Source organism: Zootermopsis nevadensis, unplaced genomic scaffold (assembly GCF_977971745.1).
Source record: "Zootermopsis nevadensis isolate Lab colony 2312 unplaced genomic scaffold, Znev_1.0 Znev_ptg000025l, whole genome shotgun sequence".
Taxonomy (NCBI): domain Eukaryota; kingdom Metazoa; phylum Arthropoda; class Insecta; order Blattodea; family Termopsidae; genus Zootermopsis; species Zootermopsis nevadensis.
Genome location: NW_028259157.1, coordinates 1,109,403 through 1,132,823, shown reverse-complemented (window position 1 = coordinate 1,132,823; position 23,421 = coordinate 1,109,403). Strand labels below are relative to the sequence as shown.

Below are 23,421 nucleotides of genomic sequence, written 5' to 3'. Positions count from 1 at the left end.
ATGTTTGTCTTTTCACATTTAGTTTTGCTTGGATTTCTTTTTTTTAAGCTTGTGCTCGTGTTCAGACATTTTTCCTTTCTTCTCATGACCGCATTTGATGTTCCATATTTGTTTTCCATTATTTTTGGATGTTCATTTCTCTTCGCATCTTGCGTTCTTAGTATAAGTGATCCTTGGGTTACGTATTCCAATGATTCGTGGTATTAACTAGTTGTTCTTCCTGGACGCATTAATATCGACATTGCGTCTGTTTTGTATAAATAAGTATACATATTACCACTATAAAGAAAGACTGGCAATAGGGTCTTCGTTATAGTGTTAATAGTTTGTGTGCTTATTTATATTCTAATACACGGCATGCAAAGTTTTAAGATTGCATCTATTTTGTTAAGACACGTCAAGACGAATCGGCAGTTAACGATCTCCGTCCACCACCAATCGCCAAGTGCATGCGTGTCATCACAACCTTCAATGTTCTTGCTTTTTGTTACGTTCTGTACACTAGGCAAGTGAGATTTTATAATATTAATATTGATTCACTTTCATAGCGTTCTATAAATTGAAGTACTTGCTACCGAATGGTGGGCACTATTACAACCAACATTTTTCTCTCAAATCGGTGCTGATTTTCAGTCAGCTACTGGGAATACGCATGCTATGGCCCAAAACACGTACCGACTGACTGTAGTGCCCATTTTGAAGCTCGTGAATAGCTTAAACTCAATGCTGCGAATTATGGTCCCCGTGAGGGCAATTTGGAATTATTTAGGAGGAATTAGGAGCACAAGGGAGCTTGCTTTTTCACTTAGTAAACTTCACATTTTCATTATCTGTTTATTTGCGACCACTTATTTATTTATGACTTTAAACTTCTGTTTCTCCTTTTGCACAGGAATAGAATTTATTTGATTACCATGGATCCTTCATAGTCCCAAACCAAGCATGTAAAAGTTGTCATGTAGGACCTCCAAACCTATCTGCCCATTCTTGTATTTTATCTATGCAACTCACTTGTAAGATTTCTTTCCTAACTTGGTTGACCCAACATGGTTGTGGTTTACCTGTAGGTCTTCTGTCTTTTGTCTTTTCAATAATCTTGCTTATTCCGTGCTCATCAACTCAATCATTTGGTTTTTAATTTCCTCTGGGTATCTTTTCTACTTTTCCCTACTGTTACTCCCAGGAATTTTATTTCCACGATAATATGTCCAACTTACAGAGGTGTCCAGGATATAGAGAAAGGGGAAAATATCCTTTCAAATTGTGGTGTAATGACAATGTGGTAATTGTTGAGAATTATGGAGCCCTTCCCAAAAATGAAATTATTGATAAGAAAAATGAAAATTAAATTTTAACAAATCACAAATGGACGCGCACCAATACTTAAGTTTACCGACAATGTAATCTATTTACTTACATAATCTAATCCACAGTAGGCTTGCTTGAATGAAGAATTAATGGCAATAATAATAATAATAATAATAATCTTTTGAAACCCACTCTCATGGTTGCACATTACATCCCAGCCTCAGTGAAATTCTAAATGTTCGGAAAATATTTTTTTTGACGTTAATACGTCTATATTTTAGGGTCAGTGTCATTCGGCAAAAAGTGGAACGAAAAAGTGTAACTGCATTATTGTTACCTTGGAAACGTCAACTGTTTACTCGGCATTATTTTTACCAAGCACACGTCAATTGTTTACTCGGCATCATTGTTATTTAGGAAACGTTACATTACTCAGCATTATTGGTACCTATAAAACGTCATCTGTTTACTCGGAATTGTTGTTACCTATAAAACATTTCATTACATTACATTACATTATCTTACCTTACCTTAAATTACACTTCATTACCTTACCTTACCTTACACTTCATTACCTTACCTTACCTTACCTGACATTACATTACCTTACCTTACCTTACCTCACATTACGTTACATTACATTACCTTACCTTTATTACATTACATTCATTACTTTACATTACATTCAGCTACCACAGACCCATCTTAAGCGTAACTAATTCAAGTTAAATAAGCAATGTCTTAATCAAACTTTACGCAATTGTAAAGCATGTATAAAAGAAATATTTAGAATAAAGCCAATATATAAACTAACTTTCCGTATAGACGTATTTACGTAACATTCTCCGGAACCGTGGTTCCACTGTCACTTTTTAATTGTACTTACTGCATTAGCTCAACATAAGTTGTCACTTATTTCTTGTAAAAAAATTTCGTCACAAGACACTGCTTTTCAGCTTTTATCTTGGAATTTGCCATCCTCTTACTAATTTTCGCCGCAATCCGAATAAAGCTTCAACCATTCCTTGTTGGTTATGGGCGAAAGCATACCGTTCCAATTTCTGTTAACACTGTTTAACTCAGTTGCAAGCACAGAACTGACAAAGTTAAAACTCCAGTGAGGGATTTAACAAAGGAATAACTATACACTTTCACTGCATTCCATTGATGTGTTCAATGTTTCACACCCTCAACCATAAGTAAATCCTCAGGTAGAAGGCATTCATCAGTCAGAAATCCAAAACAACAAAATACTAACTGTAAACGTTTCCCATAAAAGCATTGAAGCTAAGTGCATGCATGCACCTGTGCAACTTACAGCAAAAGGGGTGACAAAGTTTCAGGATAAAGGGGTGTCCAAGATATAGGGTTTTGTAGACATTTAAATTATAGGATATTCGCCGGTTCCAATTAAAAGTGTCCAATATAGAGGGGTGTCCGGGATATAGGTTTGTCCTACTAGTGGGGGTTTACTGTATATGTTAAATATAATAATTGTACATTTCCTGTCTAGTTTTACTCCATTATTAAGAAAATACATCAGCAACATTTTTCCAATTAGAAGCCTTTCCAATTCTTTCATTTCTCTTTTGGTTCTTGCCATGATTTACCCTCCATTTCCCTATAATCTGGACATTGCTGACTTCCTGGTCTGTATTTTCTGCTCACTCTTTCTGAAAGGGTTAATCTCATCTCTGGTTCCTTTACCTCAAATCAAAATGTGTTTGTATATATAAGCTTTTAAAATTGTTTTGCTCCTTCTCTGATCTTGTTACATACCTATCTAACTTGGACACTTGCGCTTCCACGATAATGTGTCCAACTTATAGAGGTGTCCAGCATATAGAGAAAGGGGAAAATATCCTTTCAAATTGTGGTGAAATGATAATGTTAGAATGTTTGAGGCTCCCGCCATGACGAAACCCTGTTAGCGTTAGCAAAATTTCCGTTTTTTAGTTTAAAACCAACCAACCCCCTCAACCAACCAACCAAAAAAGCTAACTGAGGGCGGAGGCCTGCGCAAGGGCAAGCATCGTCCCTACCTAGGTCAAACCATTACTCCGCACAAGGCGTATTGCTGGAAATTGTAAAGGATCTTAATATAAAAACGAAAATTTTGCTAACGGTAACGGGGTTTCGTCGTGGCGGGAGCCTCGACCATTCAAACTGGGATCTGTTGATGCTGATGGGAGGTTATCCCGTCAGGCAATTTGTCCAAAGGAATTTGGTTGGTTGGATCTCTGGGGTTTGAACCCAGAGAGGGAGCCGTTTCGGCTGAAGGCCTCTGCGGCATGGGGGAAAATCATTTCAGCTGATGGCCTCCATGGTCGGGGGGAGGGTGGCCGGCCGTGCCCCTATTAAGTTATACCCTGGCATTCGCCTTACAACTGAGGAAAAGCACGGAAAACCTCAGTCAGGGTAGCCGAGTAGTCTAACCACTCGTTGTGCCGACTTGGCCGTCGTTTGGGGACAGCCTCGGCTGGAGTGCTGAACATCAGTCCCCCTCGGTTGCCCTTGGGTGACCTCTGAGAGCCCTCGTTCGGCACGAGTGCCTCCCGAGTTGCCGGACTAAGGGGTTCCCCACACCAGCTAACCTCGAGTCAAATCTCTCAATCAGTGCTCTGGTGTGTTCGGCAAAGAAAGGGACCCCCAGATCCTCATATATTTGCCTGTTACTAACGTACCAGGGTGCGTTATTAACAATGCGAAGACACTTGGATTGCAGAACTCGCAGCTTCCGGACGTGGCTGCGGGCAGCTGACCTCCAGATCGGGCATGCGTAATCCATTATGGGACGGATGAGCTGCTTATAGAGCAGCACACCGTTCCTGATGGACAGGCCACTTCTCCTATTGATGAGCGGGCCTAGCACACCTAATCGTTGCGCCGCCTTCTTTCCCACCTGGTTGACGTGCGCCGACCAGGTAAGCCCGGCGTCAAGGGTGACCCCCAGATACCGCGCTGTTTTAACCCATTCGATCGGCTCTCCGAGAAACTGCACCGCCCTGGGCTGTTGGATGCGTCTTCTCGCCGAAACGAAGAGAACCGCGGTGCTCTTCGAGACGTTGATAGCAATCCTCCAGGCCCTGAGCCAGTCTACTTAGTTAGGTTTCCAGATACCTGACGAGAAGCGTTGGGCTACGGGACGTGGCTACTAGAGCCGTGTCGTCCGCGTACTGTGCTAACTCGACGTGGCGGGACGGAGTGGGTATGTCGTTGACATACAGGCTGAAGAGCACAGGGGAGAGAAGTACGCCCTGCACAACTCCAGCCCGCATGGCTCGACGTGTGGACGTGGCCGACTGGAAGGACGTCTGGAATGTCCGGTCAGCGAGGTAGGAAGAGATGGTTTTCACCAAGTACGACGGGAAGTTGAGGACGGTCAGTTTGTATAGGAGGCCTTGGACCCAGACTGTGTCGAAGGCTTTGGCCACGTCCAGGAAAACCGCGCCGGTTAGCCGCTTCTCATCAAGGTTTCTGTTGACCCTTTCGACGAGGCGAGCCAGCTGCAACGATGTGCTGTGTCTGGGTCGAAACCCAAACTGCTCGTCGCGCAGCAGCCCGCGTTCACTGACCTCGTGTAGGACCCTCGTTAGTAGGATCTTCTCGCAGAGTTTGCCGACCGTGTCGAGAAGACTGATGGGTCTATAGGAAGAAGGTAGCGTGGGGTCCTTCCCCGGCTTCAGTATGGACACCACTCGAGCGTGTTTCCATGCCGAGGGGAAGTGTTGCCTGCGAAGGACCGCGTTGAACACTTTCGTGAGAAAGGTTACCGCGCGTCGTGGGAGATGTCTCAGGACCCTGTTCGGTATACCGTTGGGGCCCAGAGCCTTGCCAACCTTGAGTCCCTTGATGGCCTGGGCGACCTCCAAGGGACTGGTTAATTTCGGTTCACTTGCGGGGGCATACTCGTATGCTCGCATCGCCTCGTTAACCATGTCAATTGCAGCCGGGTCCGACGGGTTGTCTACCGGCTGGAATTGGATCTCAAGGCTGTCGGCCAGAGATTCTGCCTTCTCGGGGTTCGAGAGAGCCAGTCCTCCCGGCACTATCAAGGGGGGCGACGGAGTGGGGACTCGCATCACCCGCTAAGTCATCTTCCAAAGCGACTGGTCCTCGCAGTCCAAGGATTCGAGCGTGTCGCTCCACTGTTCGTTCCGCCACTCGTTGAGACGGTAGGTCAACTACCTCTGGAGTCGATTGACCTGGGTCTTAAGAGCGGGGTCCCTCGTGACCTGCCACCATCTCCTCAGCCGGTTCTTCAGGCGTATTTCATCCCGAATACTAGCGGGCAGAAGCGGTCGCCTGTCAACGTGGGGTCGAAGCTTGAGAGCGGACGCTGCTGTGGCTTCCAGGATAGCACTGGTCAGCTCCTCGACGCACTTGTCGATTGTCTCCTCGTTGTTTACCACGGGGTTCCCCGGGAGTCTGCTTTCGAGGCAAGCCTGGAATGCAGCCCAGTCCATTCTCGCGAAGTCCGGGCGATCAGGCAGGTGTTAAAAGGACGATCGGCACGTGGTGTCGATGAGGACGGGCAGGTGATCTGAGCTGAGTGCGAGGCATACAGTCAGGTGCACCGGTAGGACGAAGTCCTTGTTGAGGACAATATCAAGGACGTCGGGTGTGGCGTTTTGTGTGTAGGGAGCCGTGGTTGGGGAATCCGGCCCGTAGATCAAGCAGAAGTTTCTGTTGGCGTAATCACGCAGGAGCGAGCCCCTAGCAGAGATCAGCCTAGAATTCCATTCCGTGTGCTTCGCGTTGAGGTCACCAGCCAAGAGGACCGGGAAACCCCCGCTCAAGCACTCGGTCAAGTCCGACTCAATCCAGGGCCGGGTGGGTGCGAGGTATGCCGCCACGAGCTTGACTTTCCTGGTTGCCAGCACCAGGTGAATGGCGGTTGCTTCCAGTTGCTGCAGACCCGAGACCGGCACAGGGTAATTATCAATGCGCCTGTGGACAAGGATCGCTGTTCCGCCCCCCATCGTCGGGCGGTCCGTACGGTGGCAAACGTAGTTCGCGAACCTCAAGGCCCGCCCCGACGTGAGGTGCGTCTCGTTTAGGAGGCAAACATCGACTCCGTAGTCAACGAGGAACTTCTCCAGCTTCAGCTTCCTGCCGCGAACACCGTCGGCGTTCCAGTACTCCAGCCGCAAGGCTTTACCACCGTGTCCTCTATGCCGCGCAGTCATTGTCGGCCATGAAGAGGTGAACGGTTTTGAGGAGGGCTCGCGGACGAGACCCCCCGGGTGGGAGGGAATGGATCGCGGCGAGGTGACGGCGTGTCAACTCGACGCAGACCCGTGGTGAGAGGGTCTCCAGGATATCTGAGATGTCCTGGAGCGGCGACTGACCCTTGGTGAGGTGTGGTCACTCTTCTTGGGAGCAGGTGCGGGCTTGTTGGGAACAGGTGCAGTGGGATTTGCCACCGGCACTACAGGACGAGCGGGCTTGGCACGGCCGGCCTTAGAGACAGCCTGCCGCTCAGTCCGTGCAATGGCGCCAGATGGCGTTGGGGCGGAATTCCTCATGGCCGCAGCCTTGACGACGCGGCCACCACGGACCACGTGGTTCCACCCAGGGCCCAAGTTCTCCTGGTCTAGAGAAGGCTTAGCTGGAGCCGATTTGGGCGCTGGCAGGCGCGTGGAGACGCCGTCCTTTCTGCCGCGACCAGTCCTCCCGGCAGTATCAAGGGGGGCGACGGAGTGGGGACTCGCATCACCCGCTTGGTCATCTTCCAAAGCGACTGGTCCTCGCAGTCCAAGGATTCGAGCGTGTCGCTCCACTGTTCGTTCCGCCACTCGTTGAGACGATATGTCACCGACCACTGGAAGGCTCTTATCTAATGTGGGTGTCGGAGGACAGATTCAGCACCTGTGATGAAGCTATGTGACATTTATATAATTTTGAAATCCCTGATATGTATATTTATGCATTGAGTAAAATATATGAAATTTAAGTCACATTTCAGACCATTTCTACAGGCAGAAACCACTGGATATTACTTACATTTATGCCTTCATATGTAAATAGCCATTTATGTAATGTAATAATGTAGTTTGTCGAAACAGATGGCTACATTTTTACAGAAGATAACGTTCAATATTAATAACACACAGCACACTGTCAATGTCATCATGACATTAATATTTTCTAGCACTTTGCTCAGTTTTGGTACCACCGCTTTACAGAAATCATCATCATCTTTTGGCTCACTTCATATGTCACTGGCTCCGAGTGTGTTAGATTTTTTATATTTTTCGCAGACTGCACTACTGAAGTTTCCTCATCTGCCTCAATCCAAGATGCCAGGTTGTTGCTTAGTGCCAAGCACATCACATGCAGCCTTCTGGTCTTGTCTTGAAAATGGAATCAACTTCATATTGTTTGCAAAAACTACTTGGTATAATTTACCCCTAAGCTAACAGAACATTATGCAGCATCCTTTAGCATTATTGTCACAAGAAATTCTGTAACCTGCAATTCAGAGTTTACAACTCCACCAAGCAGCTAACTGTGTAACACCTTAACTGAGGCAGCAGAGTATGAAGTATTTGAACTGAGTAAAACCACTTTCATTTCTCTAGTAACAAGCAAAGTCTGATTTGCTGTGTAATTGGGAAGAACCTAGCCTTGAATGTGGAAATACGGATGCTGGCAGTAATACAAATAAGAGACAAGCTTTGTTGACTTACTTTCTGAAAATAAATTTTGCCCTTTCGTCTACAGAGATGCTGATGGACATGTACATCTGTTTTGCAGGGACTTTGCTGATCGATTGCATCACAGTATATCTCAGTAGCACATTTGTATGCAACGTGGCACCGGTAATTATGAACGTGAGTGATCATGAGATGGCAGCATAATACACGTGATGCTGTGTTTCCAACCAATAGCAGTCACTCATCGCCCTGATGATGGAGGCAGTAAGCACCTCTGAAACACATCTTCAGGAGCACGATATTATCGCTATGTTATGTTTACGTTTTGGTGAGTGACCGGGAGAGGGGGTGTTGGATGGTAGTTAGCATTGTTACTGACTGAGCTCTCAGCAGTGGCTCCTGTCATGGTATTAACTGTTACTGCCAGATTGTTGTTTATTGTGGTTTGACTTCTGCTCCAGATCGCAGAATTATATGCCATTAAATTAAATCACATTACATACTCAAATGTGACTTAAACATTGAAACTCAGATAAAATGAGAAAAATATATTAAATTAGGATGCTATTTATTTAACAGTTGCTGTACAGCATTTCTCAAGTATATTACATAATTAAGCATAATTGTGTAATGTTTTATGAATCACGCAATTCGAGCAACATTCTGTGGGAATTCAGAGGTAACGAATGATATGAATTTTCATGGTGGAAAATATACAGTGATTCTGACCATTATCAACACATCCTCATGGAATAGGTGGGAGAATCTCATTAAGTTTTTTGAACTCTTAACTGATTATTACTGGTTTATATTTTAGGTTTGTTGTCTGCATCATTCATTCAGCATCATGCCATGAACATGTCTGTACATAAGAATTTAATTGTTACGTCTGTCCCTTCAGAATCGTAAAAGTTTTTGTAAAATTACCTGACAACATAATTAATTTGCTGTGTGAATACCACTGTGAGGAATATTTAACTTATTTTATGTTTTGCAGGAAGTCAGTCGAATAATAGTCCTGAATATAACTTATTTAACATTTATTTACAGTTTTGAAGTTGATTAACTGATCAAAGAACATAGGCACTGCCATTGTAATCCAATTGAATTACTTTGGTCGCAGGCTAAAAGGTTTTACAATAGCAATGAACTGAAAATTACAGGTTATAATAATTTGTACTTTTCTCATAGTTTAGGAAATATTGTGACACGGGGTAATTTAAGTTATGCAGAAAGTTTCTTCCACTATGTTAGGCTGGCGATTTTACACATTTACATGATGCGTATACAAATCCATTTGCACCATGAAAAAGTTCAGCTCCATAAGGCAAAGTTTTTCCAAACAAGCAGATATTTACTCAGCCAGTCAAAACCAAAGGTTCACAAGGTATCCCGCTTTAGAATCCCCATCCTGAGGAATTTCAGACCATTTGACACCCTCCGAATCTATTTCCTTCAGATACATTTTAATATTATCCCCCAATCTACGGCTAGGTCTTCTGGGTGGTCTGTTTCTTTAAGAATTCGCCAAAAAATTATTGATTTAATTTATAAAGTATTTGTCCCATTGAAAATAATTTCAAACAAATGTGTAATTCTTAATAATAATTATAGACATAGGCATTATGTACTCACTTTTACCACACGACTGCTGTTTCTGAGGTTATAAATAATATGCAATTGTAACTTCATGTAAATTTGGTGTTACACAGGACCGATATGAAGTAAGATAAAATGGCCCGAAAGTCTTTGTGCACACTTCATGAAATATATGCCAAAGACTATTAAAAATCCCGCTTACCTTGTTAACGACGTCGTATTTCTACTCGCACGATAAGATGGCACTTTAACAGCTCTGAATTTCCAGAAGCAATGCATAATTAGTGGTGTTGGTGGTGGGGGGAATCTTTTGACTATACAGTATGAAAATATTAACCAATAAACTCATTTCCAATAAGACAATTGACACAACTATGCTAAATTATCAGTATAGAATATTTTCGAGGCCGATAGCAGCTTAGTGGCGTGCACTGCACCAGCTGATCATCTAATTGTCTCTGCAACTCTAATTGTCTTCTCAAGTACAACAGACCTTGGCTTCCACCACAATTTTTCTACATTCTCTGACTGTCCTCAGCCACTTTATGCAAATTTCTTATTCCCATACTCTTTCAACCCTATTAAACTCCATCTATCCATATTTGCATGCTCTACATTCTTTCCTTCTTCCTTCCATTTTAGACGTCATTACGTTCTTAGGCCTTCTTTTGTTATTCATCCCTTTTTCCCGTCCTGATGGTTTTCAGGCACCTTTATGAATAATCTTATGGTCAAAACCAGTGTTATATAACCGTTCCACCTTCTCTACTCGGTTTGCTCAGTTGCTCAGGGGTTATCTCAAGGGTCGCTTGAAGGGCTTTTGATCGAAGACAGCTCGCAGAGGTAGATGGTCAGTTCTGAAGTCGAAACGTCCGTCCAGTCCAAAAGTTTCCTTCAGACTCAAAATATTTTTTTTATATATCAATAATATAGATCAGGTGTAGCAAAACCTCTCTTACACTGTCGTGTACTTTACTAAACCATTTAAAATAGAATCAATAGCCCTCAATTTTAAGCCACGGTGGTCTAGCGGTTAGAACGCTGGCCTTGTAATCCTGGGGTCTCGGGTTCGATTCCCGGCGGTGCCCGAATTTATAACTGTGTTGGGCAAGGCCGTGGTCTAGGCAACACGGAGTTTTCCTCCGTGGAATCCCAACAATTACTCCATTCACACACAGAAGAAGGCAATGGCAAACCACTTCTGGATCATCTGCCAAGAACGTATATGAACAGGTCCCAGTCCGAGAAAAGGATGGAAGGATCCTGTTCATATGGACCTGTCGTCAGACAGAATACTTAATAAAATACCTGTCATTTATGTTCATGTAGACTGTATATATACATTCACACATAACTCGAAAGCTGTGTCAATCTCAACACGTATGGACCATGTATACTCCCTTTAAGCGACTCCAGAATACGAAAACTGAGATAACAAAATCATGACTTGCTCACGCGGCTTTCCGTCAAAAGAATAACCACAGTATACAAACACTTCTAAAGAAATTAACAATTGGTATATGTAAAATTCCTTAATCTTACAAGTCATAAATCGCAAACATATGCCAGATATCACCAACAATAGAATCCAGAAATCATAAACTACCACATGTCACAAGTCATAAACGTCAAACTAATCCAAGCCGTAATACACAATTTGCCCGGTTACAGTTCATTGCAATTAAATTATTCATTTGGCCAAACTGAACTAACGGATTACCATTTTCACTACTTTAATTATGTATAGTGTAGTTGCCTGCAACGTATGCTATATGATTTTCTCTACCAATCACGGCATTAAAATCACCAAGAAAAATAAGCATGTCATGTTTTGGATGTTTTAGATAAAAGGTCATAATTGTCGCATTTGTTACACTTTACTCTTCCTGTACCTCACCACACATGGAAATGTTGCGCTTTTCTTTCTTCATGGAGCCGAGCCATTCCTGAGAAGTCAACAGTCCCCAACCACTCAAGTAATTCCTAACATTTTATAGAACCCAAAGGTTCATTACAGTGTTCACAACAGCCCACCACTGGTTTCTAACCTAAGCCAGACGAGTTCATACCACCCCATACTATTTATCTAAGATACATTTTAATATTATCCTCCAACCTGTGTCTAGATCTTGTTGCGCATTACAGTATTGAAACGTATGCTTCCACTACCACTGAAGTCATGTTCAGGCTCTATCTTATGCGTGGTTAATACAAATGTTGTTACGTACAAATTCTGAATTTGTTATATGACATTAAATATCAAATATTATATGGCATAATCTATGTACAACAAAGCCAATTCAAGACTGCTTCAACAAACACAACTTGAAAAAGTTGACATTTCTATATTGTTGAACGTGTTTTGTCTCAAATACGTAAATCAACAACTTATGTTTCCATGGAAAAACGTAGTATACAATCTGCAGCGAGTAATGAAATCGTACGCAATATAATTCACTTGTTCTGTTGCATTCATTACGTGGACGTTTTCGCGCAACTGGATCAACACATCCTTGCAGAATTCGGTAAGTAATAAAGGCATACCTTACATTCGGCTGCAGTAACACATTTCGTATAATTCGTAGTTAGCCTACGCTGCCTGTTTCAACACAAGACAACCATAACCACAAAAGACACACGTGTTTAACATCATAGCTCGGATCAGGATTCGAAGCGACTAAACTGCAAGCTTCAGTCGGTATCGCAACGCGCAGTTTCCACGCGCATTCTGAGTACATCCAGGTGACGTACAGAGAATCACCGTATCGTATTATTTGGCGACGAAGAGAAGTTGACAGGAAGCATAGACCGGAAGTTTTTCGTGTTTTTCCTCAGTCCCTCTAGGCTTGGACAGGATCTTAAGTTAGGCACAGATCGCTTCCTACCACATACATTCCAATTCATTATTCACCATCATCCTCTCATTTGACGATATATTAATATAATCTAAGCTACAGAAATCGCGTCGTTAAATCAATGAGAATTCCTAATACATGTTTCTAACGTGATAGTCTACTGTTTTCGATGCTGGAGCCATCTATGAAAAATCTAAACGTCTTCAGGGAAAGTTACTAGGGGGAGAAAGCTAAGGGCAGACAAAGGAAATGTTAAAGAAAGTAGGCGATAAAAAAGGTGCTCTGACGTACGATACTAGTGGAACTGCTCCTGCAACAATTTTTAGGCGTTATAGCAGTTATTCCTGTAAAATATTCTCTCGGAACCGCAAACAAACACCATCGAGATATTTAAGTAGCCAATTGATAGAACGACAATCCGAGCTATGGATACCGTTTGTTATGTATGTCCCAAGAAGCTAGATAATTTAGAGAGATCGTTGATCAACAAATAAAAATGACTGAACCGTTAAAACTCATTTTTATGATAGTAAAGATCTTCGGGATTTCGTTCTCACGAGGCCTAATCAACGTGCTGAAGTATATAATTCTAAGATTTTTGCAGTGGTTAAGTATCAAATAAATTGTCTCGCGTCATGTACAGATATTATTCAGATTTTAAGGAAATAATTCAATTCAGCCTCGTCGTTAATCCAGCAGTGTGTGTGTGTGGAGGGGGGTTAGAGGCGCGTCAGATTCTATGGCTATTTTAAATTTTAAATTTTGAATTTCTTGTGTTCATTGTACCTTTCCTCGTGATTGAACAAAGAAGACACAGAATTTCTTGTAGCTGTCAGCCACATTGATTGTCTTTATTATATGCACTTCTTCATTCATTACTTGTCATACTGAATACAAGACGTACATGAAATTGAAGTGTTAATATATTAATTTAATATGATATATCAGTTAATTATCTTTTAATTTATTTAATTCCAATTTGTAGTATCAGTGCATTACAATATATAGAAGGGTTATAAATAATTTAAACCACATATTGAGACATTCATACGTAATATTTATTATATTTTATTTCTTAAAAATATGCCGATTCATTATCCTTCCAAAGACACCTTCTACTTTTAAATAAGGTCTGCGTGGACAACATTAAACAGATGTTAAGCTCTGTGCCGTGTTTAATAGATGGTTCTCGTATTCTAACTGCAAACTACGCGGCAAAATGATCAAAATTCCATAATACACTTTTGTCTAATTACCTGTGACTGATAAAGAAGGCTGTATTGTACAATGTCGAACAGAACTGAATCATTGTTACATTGGTTTCCTGAGTTCCATTACTTTCACCTCATTAGTGTAGCTCCTGAGCCAGCTGAATCCAGTTCAGATTCACAAACCGCGCCTGCCCCAAAATGTTTCCAACATTTATTTTTCTTACTCGGGTTTTTGAATTCAGTTATAAAAATGTGTTGTATATTATTTAATATGTACACACATGTAAATTAGAAAATAAGGCAGAATCGACTGACGTCATCGGAAAGCTATAGGGTGCAACCAAAATAAGTGCATCGTAACGAAAAATATTCATTATGAGACTGTAATAATTCCGACCGAAAAATGGCCGGTTATCCTAAATGAGGTCGGTTTCATGGAAACGTCGGGATACTGTACTAAATTAAGCCACGACCGCTTCCTTCCACATCCTTTCGAGTTCACTGTTCCTAGAAGCCCAATCATTCGATTCTATAGCCGACAGCCTGAGCTATTTTCAGTGTAACAAAGAACAAGTTAAACTGAGGAAATATGAACATGCCTTAAGTATCAGTTTGTAATATTATGTAGCTGAGCTTGATATTGAGCGACGTTACAAAATACTTAAATCACATGTATACACACACAGACTCAGACGATGACTGTCTTCTGGGGTGCTGAGGAGAATCTTTGAAGTAACAGGGGGTTTGGCCTGAGAAAATCGAAAATGACGAGCTCCATAATTTGTATCCTATCAGATAAATCAAGCAGGATTAGATTGGCCAGACCTGTAGTACACATGGGAGAGATTATAAATGGGAGACCACTTGTGAGTTGGGACTCAGCTTTATCAGGATAGTTACCAGTGTTGGACATTTGTTAACAATATAATAATATAATATATTTGGTTTAGACTATATACAGAGATCTGTGGCCGCCTAACACCAGGTTTTCACGGCCACAGTCCTTACATACGTAGCACTATTAGCACTACTGCTTACTACAACTATTCACTAATGCTACTCTACATGACTATTCCTTAATCCCTAATACTATTTACATAACTCTTTCTTATTGTTCTCGTGCCTTCTATCTCAGTGGCAGTTCTAAATTCCTAATTTTGACCTGTCTTTTACATCTTACTTTGTACAGAAATTTCCCTACATCCCTGACCTCCGTGTCATTCGTAGTGCTTAAAATTTTCTTGAAGGCCAACTCTTCGCCAACGGTGAACCACTTGTTCCTCAGGAGCTGTTCCCTCCACCTCCCGGTTTCCGTACACTTTAATAGTATGTGAATCTCGCTTTCTGTCGCCCCACATAAAGGGCATATTTTCCCATCCATGCCCCCCCTCATCCCTCTCAGCTTCCAAATACCCGCTCTGAACCATGCCCATCCCTCTCTCTCCACCCTCGTACAGCAACCAATGTAGCCCTGTTTACCCCACCCTGATTTCATCTCCCCGTACAACGCCAGAGATCTCTTTTCTCTAATTTTAGCAAAAACGTTCTGTCTTTCTATGGCGTTGCACCTTTCCTTTAAAATTTCCCACGTCCTGCCCACACTTCTTCCTTGCGGATCCTGCCAAATATACCCCAACCCTAATTTATCTAATTCCTCTTTTACCCCCTTAGCCCATCCCCCAATTTTCAAGTTCAGTACCTGCCAGCAAGGTAATTCAGACTTTATAAACAGAATTACATTTTTTCCCACCTGAGCGATAATTTGCTTCTGAAAAAATGGGGCTCATTACTGTACATTTAATGTGCAATTATATTAGCAACTTCTCTAGTGGGTCTTTGGATATACAAGGACTCAAAGTTGGCAGTCACCCTTTTGTTCTGTTGTCCATAACGAGATAGCAGACATAAGAATCCAGACTTTGGTATGATGTAATGAGTTAGAGTGTAAAAAACATTTTATTTTTGTAGTGTTACTGACTGTACAATGTACTATTTCGACGTTACATAGCCTGAGTTACTGAAAAGGCGTCATTAAAGAAACTATAAATAAATAAAATGCACCATGAGAATTCCGTAACTCTGTAAATGCAATGACTGGACATGCAATATGTTAATGTCTGATAATATTACCGTACCTTGTTTTCCAGGATCGTGACATGCCCGACGACCACAAGATACAGAACACTCAAGTTGACCAGGGTACTGAGGACATACAGGTTCAGCAGGTTGACCAAGATGCTGAGTATGGCAAGATCCATCAAGTTTTCCAGGACTTTCGTCAGCCTGGTGACACCTGGTATGTAAAATGCACTGTGATAAATACCAAAATTATAACAAAAGGCACGTCGAGTGCTTAGGCTATTGTACTAAACCTCAATGAGATAGTACTGCAAGCTTTATGATAAACCACTTCAGTATCTTGTATTGGAGGGCACATGACATATAAAAATAACGTTTAGAATTAAACCATCGTCGTCACGGAATAGTTACTGGCAGCTAATATAACAAATGATAGATGCGTGTAGGAAGTACCTAGTTAATTTTATTCACTTTAGTTTTTTAACTCTGTCTCAGGAGAAACAGGAGTCGAATCTGCCGGTTACCTCCTCCTTCATCCCACAAAACTAACCACTACACAAAATCGTAATAAATTATATAAGATCAGAATTTATATATTTTATTTCTGTTTTCAACACGTTTATACGAGGCGCGATCGGAACGTTTCCAGACTGCGCGGAAAAAAAACCGTACACTTATCTAAGGTATTAAATTCATCCATCACCCTCGAAGTAGTTCCCCTGGGAGTGAACACAACGATCCCAGCGCCGCTGCCAAGACTGGAAGCATCCCTGGAAATCTTTCTTTGTCAGCCTGTCAAGCACCATCTGCGATTCTGCCTGAATCTCTTCTATCGTCTCAAATCTCCTTCCCTTTAGCTGAATTTTCATCTTTGGGAAGAGGAAGAAGTCACACGGAGCTAAGGAGGGTGCGGGATGACGGCCATGGTGTTTGAGGCCAAAAACTGCCGAACTTTGAGGGCGGTGTGCGCTGGCGCGTTGTCATGATGCGTCGCATGTGGAGTTCTTCCTTTAGAATCAGCTGACAGGTCCCATAGCCTATCCCAACAATGTCGCACAAGTCGTTGATGGTACGACGTCGATCTTCGTGAATGGCCTGCCGAATCTTCGTAACATTTTCGGGCGTTGTGCTCGAAGATGGTCGTCCAGAACGCTCGTCATCATCGACAGAGGTTCGGCCATTTTTAAAACGTGAATGCCACACAAAAGTTTGTGCACGAGCCATTGCGGACTCCCCAAATGCTTGCTTTAGCATTTCATAGGTTTCCGTAGCCGTTTTGGCGAGTCTTTGGCAAGAGATTCAGGCAGAATCGCAGATGGTGCTTGACATTCTGACAAAGAAAGATTTCCAGGGATGCTTCCAGGCTGGCAGCGGCGCTGGGATCGTTGTGTTCACTCCCAGGGGAACTACTTTGAGGGTGATAGATGAATTTAATACCTGAGATAAGTGTACGGGTTTTTATACGCTTAGTCTGGAAACCTTCCGATCGCACCTCGTATAATGTGAAAATAGAAGCAGTCCACAAGATGGCAGTAAATAGTTTTTGCCATAATTCTCAGCAACAGACAATGAAAAATGGTCAGATACCACATCAAAATAATACCTTACACTTTTCTCATAATGGTACATTAAATAACATCGCAAGTTTTGTTTACAATGTTTTTTTCTGGTCTATTTTTTCGCGGTGAATGAACTTGACTGGAGGACTTACACTCCTTTAGTATCTTGAACACGCTAATCATTGCAACTGCCAGATGTCAGTCTTTCGGCTATGGGTGATACTGTTGTACCAGTTTACGTTCAGTAAAAACTTACAAGGGCCCAGAACACTTGGTTCAAGTCTGTGTTTTACTATACTCTAGACCAGAGTTGACCATTTGACACACGCTGGCTATGCATTGTGTTGTGATTGGTATTCAAATGGAAATGGGTAATGGCTGTACATCAACAACAAATTGAGTTTATTGTAAAGATGTTTGTTAGCTTCAGAACAGCTAACATTTAAAGTCATTGTTAATTTTATAAAATTTCACTTATTAATACCACGACAGTTTCCATGTCGTTTTGTTACGCTTCATATGGTTTGAACAACAGAACAATGCACGTTTGCAAAATTCCCATATGAACTTATCTGGGAGCAAACATGAGCATGTGTGGTGAGAATTCAATAATGCCTAAGCTATGACATGGCCGCAAACACTTACACGTCTGAACGTATCTCCAAAACAGCAAGTCTTAGAAAGAAGGAAAATGTAAAACAAAGTTCCTTTTAGAAATGCAACTCTGGAAAATTATTTATCTTTCCTATTTATTTCGTAACATAGGGTGTGCATGACAATGGTGCTTCACAGAAGAAATGGTGGAGTAGAATGGGGCAGAGGTCCGCGTGCGGCAAAATTTCTTTTCTGATGAAGTTATTTACTAGGATTATACACTGACAGAAGTGAAACAATTGTGGGAAGGTTAGGTTAGGTTAGGTTAGAAATTTCATTATGTTTGAAGATTTCTGTCTTCTGGGTTATTGCGCTGTGTAGTCTGGTCGATGTTAACCAACGTTTCAGAGGTCATACTGCCTCCGTCATCAGGGCGATGAATATATGCTTGTTTGTTTGTTTCATGGTTTTCTTTTGGTATATGCTTGCACTGTGAGGTAATTAAAATTATTCTGTTAAACGATGGGACGTAATATATAAGCTCTGCTGTTTGAAATCATGTTTGATAAGAGATAATTCATTACTAAATGGATCAGTTTGTCTTAAAAAAATGTCAATCGTGCTTGTAGGTCAAAGCACCTACCACTTTACTGTCTTGGAGGTGTGTGTTCTGCTGTGTGGCAGCCATCTGCAAGGATTCTCACACCATGATGTCAACATCACATTTGTGTTCTTTTGCAACTTATGAAAAATTCTGTTTAGCATAATTTCCATATAAGATCCAACCATGTAATACAATTGTTTGTATTGTTCTTAAACTACACACACCAAGTTAAATTCAAATGCTATGCTGAAACAAGACCATAACAAAAAAACATATTACTTCAGCTGATGTAATAAGATGTAAACTTGGTATATGAAAGTGGACTTCAGTTTATTAAATATTTCAGAAGTGTACAATCTTACAGTTGCAGATTCCTGTCCCACACAATTTGGATCTTTGCCTCAATGACTGGGAAAAGATCCATTTCTGCTAAGTTAGACTTAACATTAATTTGTGACACAAACTGAATAGTTCGTGAGAAGGGGGTATAGTAAACACGTCTCGACTAAAGATGGATTTTGTAACTGATACATGTTTGACTTTCCTCTAAGCAGTGTCAAATAAAAATGTTAACTGTAAGTGTGCACATTTGCCCCATTCTACTCTTCATGTAGTTTTCCTCTTGGAGAGACAACCACGGGAAAGGTATTGATTTTGGGGGTTAAATAGGGCTAAAAGGTGTCCAAAAATTGTATATACAAATGCATCCAAGGATAAATGGTAAATACGAAATATGTTTTTCTTGGAGAGATGACCAAGAGGAAATTTTTACATTCTTTCTACTCCAAAATACAGGCACAGGGATACCAAAAACTTGTATCACTAATCATAAGTGTGGTAAATACATAGAGTGGTCTCCTCTTCAGGAAGTAACATCAAAAACGATATATAACTAAATGCCAACATGGTAAATACATAAAACTGCCTCCTCTCCAAAAGATAACAACAGAAAAGTTGTAGGATTCTTGTGTTTCGTAAATTAAGCACTAGGTTCTCCATATAGCTTGGTACGTAGAAGAAAACATGGGAGACGTAGAGAATGCTCTTGTAGAAAAGATAAACCTGGAAAGCCGGTTCATATTATTGGTGACATGTTCAATAACGCACATACATAACAAATTTGATGCTTTAGAATACTCTACCAGTAGCCTGAATAATGCCTATGTGTTACATACTTAAATTTTTAATTTTTTTATTAGTGTAATTAGTTGAATAATCTTATGAACTGTATTCATAACTGTTACTATGTTCTTGAATAGATTTATGATACGTAACTTTGCTTACAGCCAGCCGCAGTGGCCACACGGTCTAAGGCAAGGACCTCGTGCACTTGGGCACTGGGACCGTCGGTTTGAATCCCACTCAAGGCAAGGATGTTTGTACTCGTCTTTCTGTGTTGTACTGTCCTGTGTATGTAGAGGCCTTCCGATGGGCTGATCACTCGTCCAAGGAGTCCTACTAAATGTCAAATAGGATTAAATGAATGAATGTGTACCTCGACACCTGCGGGTTGCGGGTAAAAAGAGAGCTCTCTTTGTATACATACTATTATGCACAATTATCTTTTTACGTAATAATTAAATAGTTTATCTATCTAAAAGCAAAATATTTAGTAACGTAAATATAAGCATACATACACATTTGTATTAAATGTGCTTTTGGTATTTTGTTGAATTTAAAACAGCACTGCAGTTATAAAAATAATGAAAATTAATGGGATACAATGTGTTTGACTGCAGGTCCATGGTGAGGAACCCGACTAATAACAAAATGTTATCTTCAAAAACGAATGATAATGAAAATCTCTCAATGTTATCTTTCCAAAACAAGGAACAGCAGACAGAGGAATTGGATAAAAGATGCCAGTGCAATTCATGGCCAGTAATGGAAGAGACAATTAATAAGCTCAGAGATAACCTGACAGCTATTGAGAGAAAGGTAGAAGATGTTAGTGAAGCCATTGTAGAAAGAGACATGTTATTAGCCAGATTACAGAACTTTGATAACGTGAATCAGGAACTTGAGATGCTTAAAGTTAAAGTGGCAGACCTGATGCATCACAAACATAATGGAGAGAAGAAAACTGAAAAGACGATAAAGAAATTGAATGCGTGTATAGAAAGGCTCCTATATGAAAATAAAAAGTTAAAACAGGAAAGTGATTGGATTCGTTACCGCTGTGGAGATAAAATAACAGTTACCAGAAATGATGAAGCAGCGGGGCATCTCTGTACCAAAGGACACAGGAAAATCACAAAGAAACAGGTAAGCCACTCCTTTCTTTCCTGTCGAGAGTCAGTCTAAGGAGTTGAACAGAACTTCAAAGAAAGATGGCCGTGTTCTGGGTTGTTGTGTGGTAGAATTTACCAAATTTTGAGAGGTTCTTGGGTCATGATGGCAGCAGTCACCGCTAACACACAGCTATACTTTTACCAAACTACACGATAAACTCCGAAGACAGCCATCTTCATAATTGCTGCCCTGAGAGCTTCAGACGTTTCGTGAGAGATAAGAACTTCTATTCTACCCACAATTTCTTGTTTTCAATGCAGAATCATTAATGTCAACAATCATCTGTTTCTGGAAAAACTGTTACCACCTAAGTCATGACAGCCAGTTTGTGGGAACTGAGGTTTGACCCCCCCCCCCCCCCCAAATATGAAGCAAGATATTCCTTCCTTCAGTGAACAGTAACTGTGGTCTTTTGGCAACTATTTCACTATTGATTACCTCCATTTAAGGAGTTTCTCAGTGTACTGTCCACATAATCCTTGTACAGAGTGATCCAAAAGTCACACAACACGTATTAAAATGTATATTGATGGTTGCAATTCAGTACATTTTGATTGGATTAATAAACAGTCGCTATGACTATACAAGAGCACACACATTTTAGGTAATGTTACAACCTGCTTACGCCAGGCATCAGTTGTATTCAAAACAATCAAGGTACAAGGATGTATTTTCACATGTACAAAGAGCGTTCATTGTTGAACAGTACTGGCATCATGTTATTCTTCTTCTTCTTCATCTTCTTGGCACTACAGTTCCAAGCTGAATCCTGGCCTCTTCAATCTTTTGCCTCCATTAATTTCTATCTCTAGCCTTTGGTTTCCAGTTTCTTATTCCTAGAAATTTATTGGCATCCTCCCTCACAGCATCTTCATCCATTTACCGTTGCTGTGGTCATTTCCAAGTTTTCCTTTCCTGGTTCCAAGGCTTAGCTTGAAGTTTCGAAACAAATCTTTTTTTACGGAGTGAGGTTGCCAGCCTCACTCCCAACCCTCAGCAATCCTGAGGGAGTAATGTTTATCTGTCAGAATTTCAGGGATATATTTCCTAATTTTCCTGTGCCAAACAAATTGACATTTTATCTTGTGGTTACAGCCATTCAGTCAATAAACAAAAAAATGTAAAGATGCAAACATACAAGAACTGTAGCTGTCTGTGTGGGTCTGACACTTGGTCTGTCACATTAAAGAAAGAACTCACACTGAGAAGATGACTGTCTTCTGGGGTCCTATAAATTGAGGGCATCTGAGAACTGTGTGCTGGGGAGAGTGTTTGAAGTAACAGGGGGTGAGGGCTGATAAAATTGAATAATGATGACATGTGTAATTTATATTCTTCATCAGATAGGATTAGATGAGATGGGCAGGACATGGAAGAGATTATAAATGTGTCGGACAGAAGAGACCACTTGTGAGATGTAGTAGAGATGGAGAGATGGACTCTTGTTAGTGAATGTTTGGATTCCACAAAAGTGTGGCATTTTTTCCTCAACTTATCAGCTATTAGGTTCTGAGGATAGGCTGTGATCCATGCAGTTCATTACTGGACATATGATTTACACTTGAATTTGGGACTTGTCTAGTATGTCCTTAGGTTTACAAGGATTCAATAATAGTGGCCATCTTATTTCTTTGTTGTTCATAACTGTTAAACAGCTGCAACTTAATTTTAATATAAAATAAGCAAACAAACAAACTATTAACAATATAAAAAGACACTAGTGCCAAACGCGTTTCAACCTCAAGAGGTCATCATCAGTGGCAACATGGAAATAATTGATTTAATCAAAATGGTTTAGATAACAAATCATGAGGTAGAGTATTTTACAAAACCATAACAAGCAACACTACACTAGAAGCTCGTTTCACAGGAGCTGAACTCTGCGCTTTGCTATTGGTCCGATGGTCCGGTGGCCGTAGCTGGTCTGCGTGGGTGTTAATTAATTTTAGGTGGCACGTAAAAAGCCAGACCTTCAATCTTTCTTCGGTACGCTGTTATGCGTCGGAGTATCGACATCAAAAGTTTCAGATAATACAGGATTGATCATGAGGATGTGAGATTTCACACTGAAAGCCTAAAGAAAGTCATCACATCCTCATGCCCCACATTGGAGTGGTGTAACTTTGTCAATGCAATTAATATACATGTGATTCTTCAGCATCATAGCACCATTTTTAACTTTCTTTTCCAGAATCATATCAAGCCTGACCACCAGGGCAGCTATGACTACAGCAACTACAGTGTCACAGAATGGGATGACAACTGGTACGACTGGATCAAGAATTGGTGCGACTATTTTGAGGACTGGTACAATGAATGGTTTGAGGACTGGGATGATGACTGCGATCAGGACTTGGATGATGACTGCAATGAGGACTTGGATGATGACTGTGATGAGGACTCGAATTATGACTGCGATGAGGACTGGGACAATGATGCTGTCAAGAATGATGGGCAAAACAAGGCAATGGATATGCCACCTAAGGATAAACTGTCAGTTTGTACCTGTGGAAAGGCCAAAGTGTTTACTCCCCCAGGTATGTGAACAACCTGTGTGATATTATGTTGCTTGGTTTTAAAAAACATGGTAATAAACTTCTGTGACACTAATTGGATCATGAAAGATAGGCAGTATGATATTTTATACTGGACCATTTTGTT

At 41.2% G+C, this 23,421-nt stretch overlaps 1 protein-coding gene across 4 annotated transcripts in view; it reads left to right on the top strand.

The window, feature by feature from the left end:
* Positions 1-11,998: 11,998 nt before the first annotated feature.
* LOC110829096 (uncharacterized) overlaps positions 11,999-23,421 on the top strand; it is a 31,120-nt gene continuing 19,697 nt past the window's right edge. For all 4 annotated transcript variants that reach the window (XM_087355769.1, XM_087355768.1, XM_087355770.1 and 1 more), the window contains exons 1-5: positions 11,999-12,091; positions 15,780-15,928; positions 19,755-19,835; positions 20,208-20,733; positions 22,952-23,297. In XM_087355769.1, the coding sequence (XP_087211895.1) occupies positions 15,789-15,928; positions 19,755-19,835; positions 20,208-20,733; positions 22,952-23,297 (1,093 nt within the window). In that variant the 5' untranslated portion in view covers positions 11,999-12,091; positions 15,780-15,788. The remainder of the gene's footprint in view (positions 12,092-15,779; positions 15,929-19,754; positions 19,836-20,207; positions 20,734-22,951; positions 23,298-23,421) is intronic.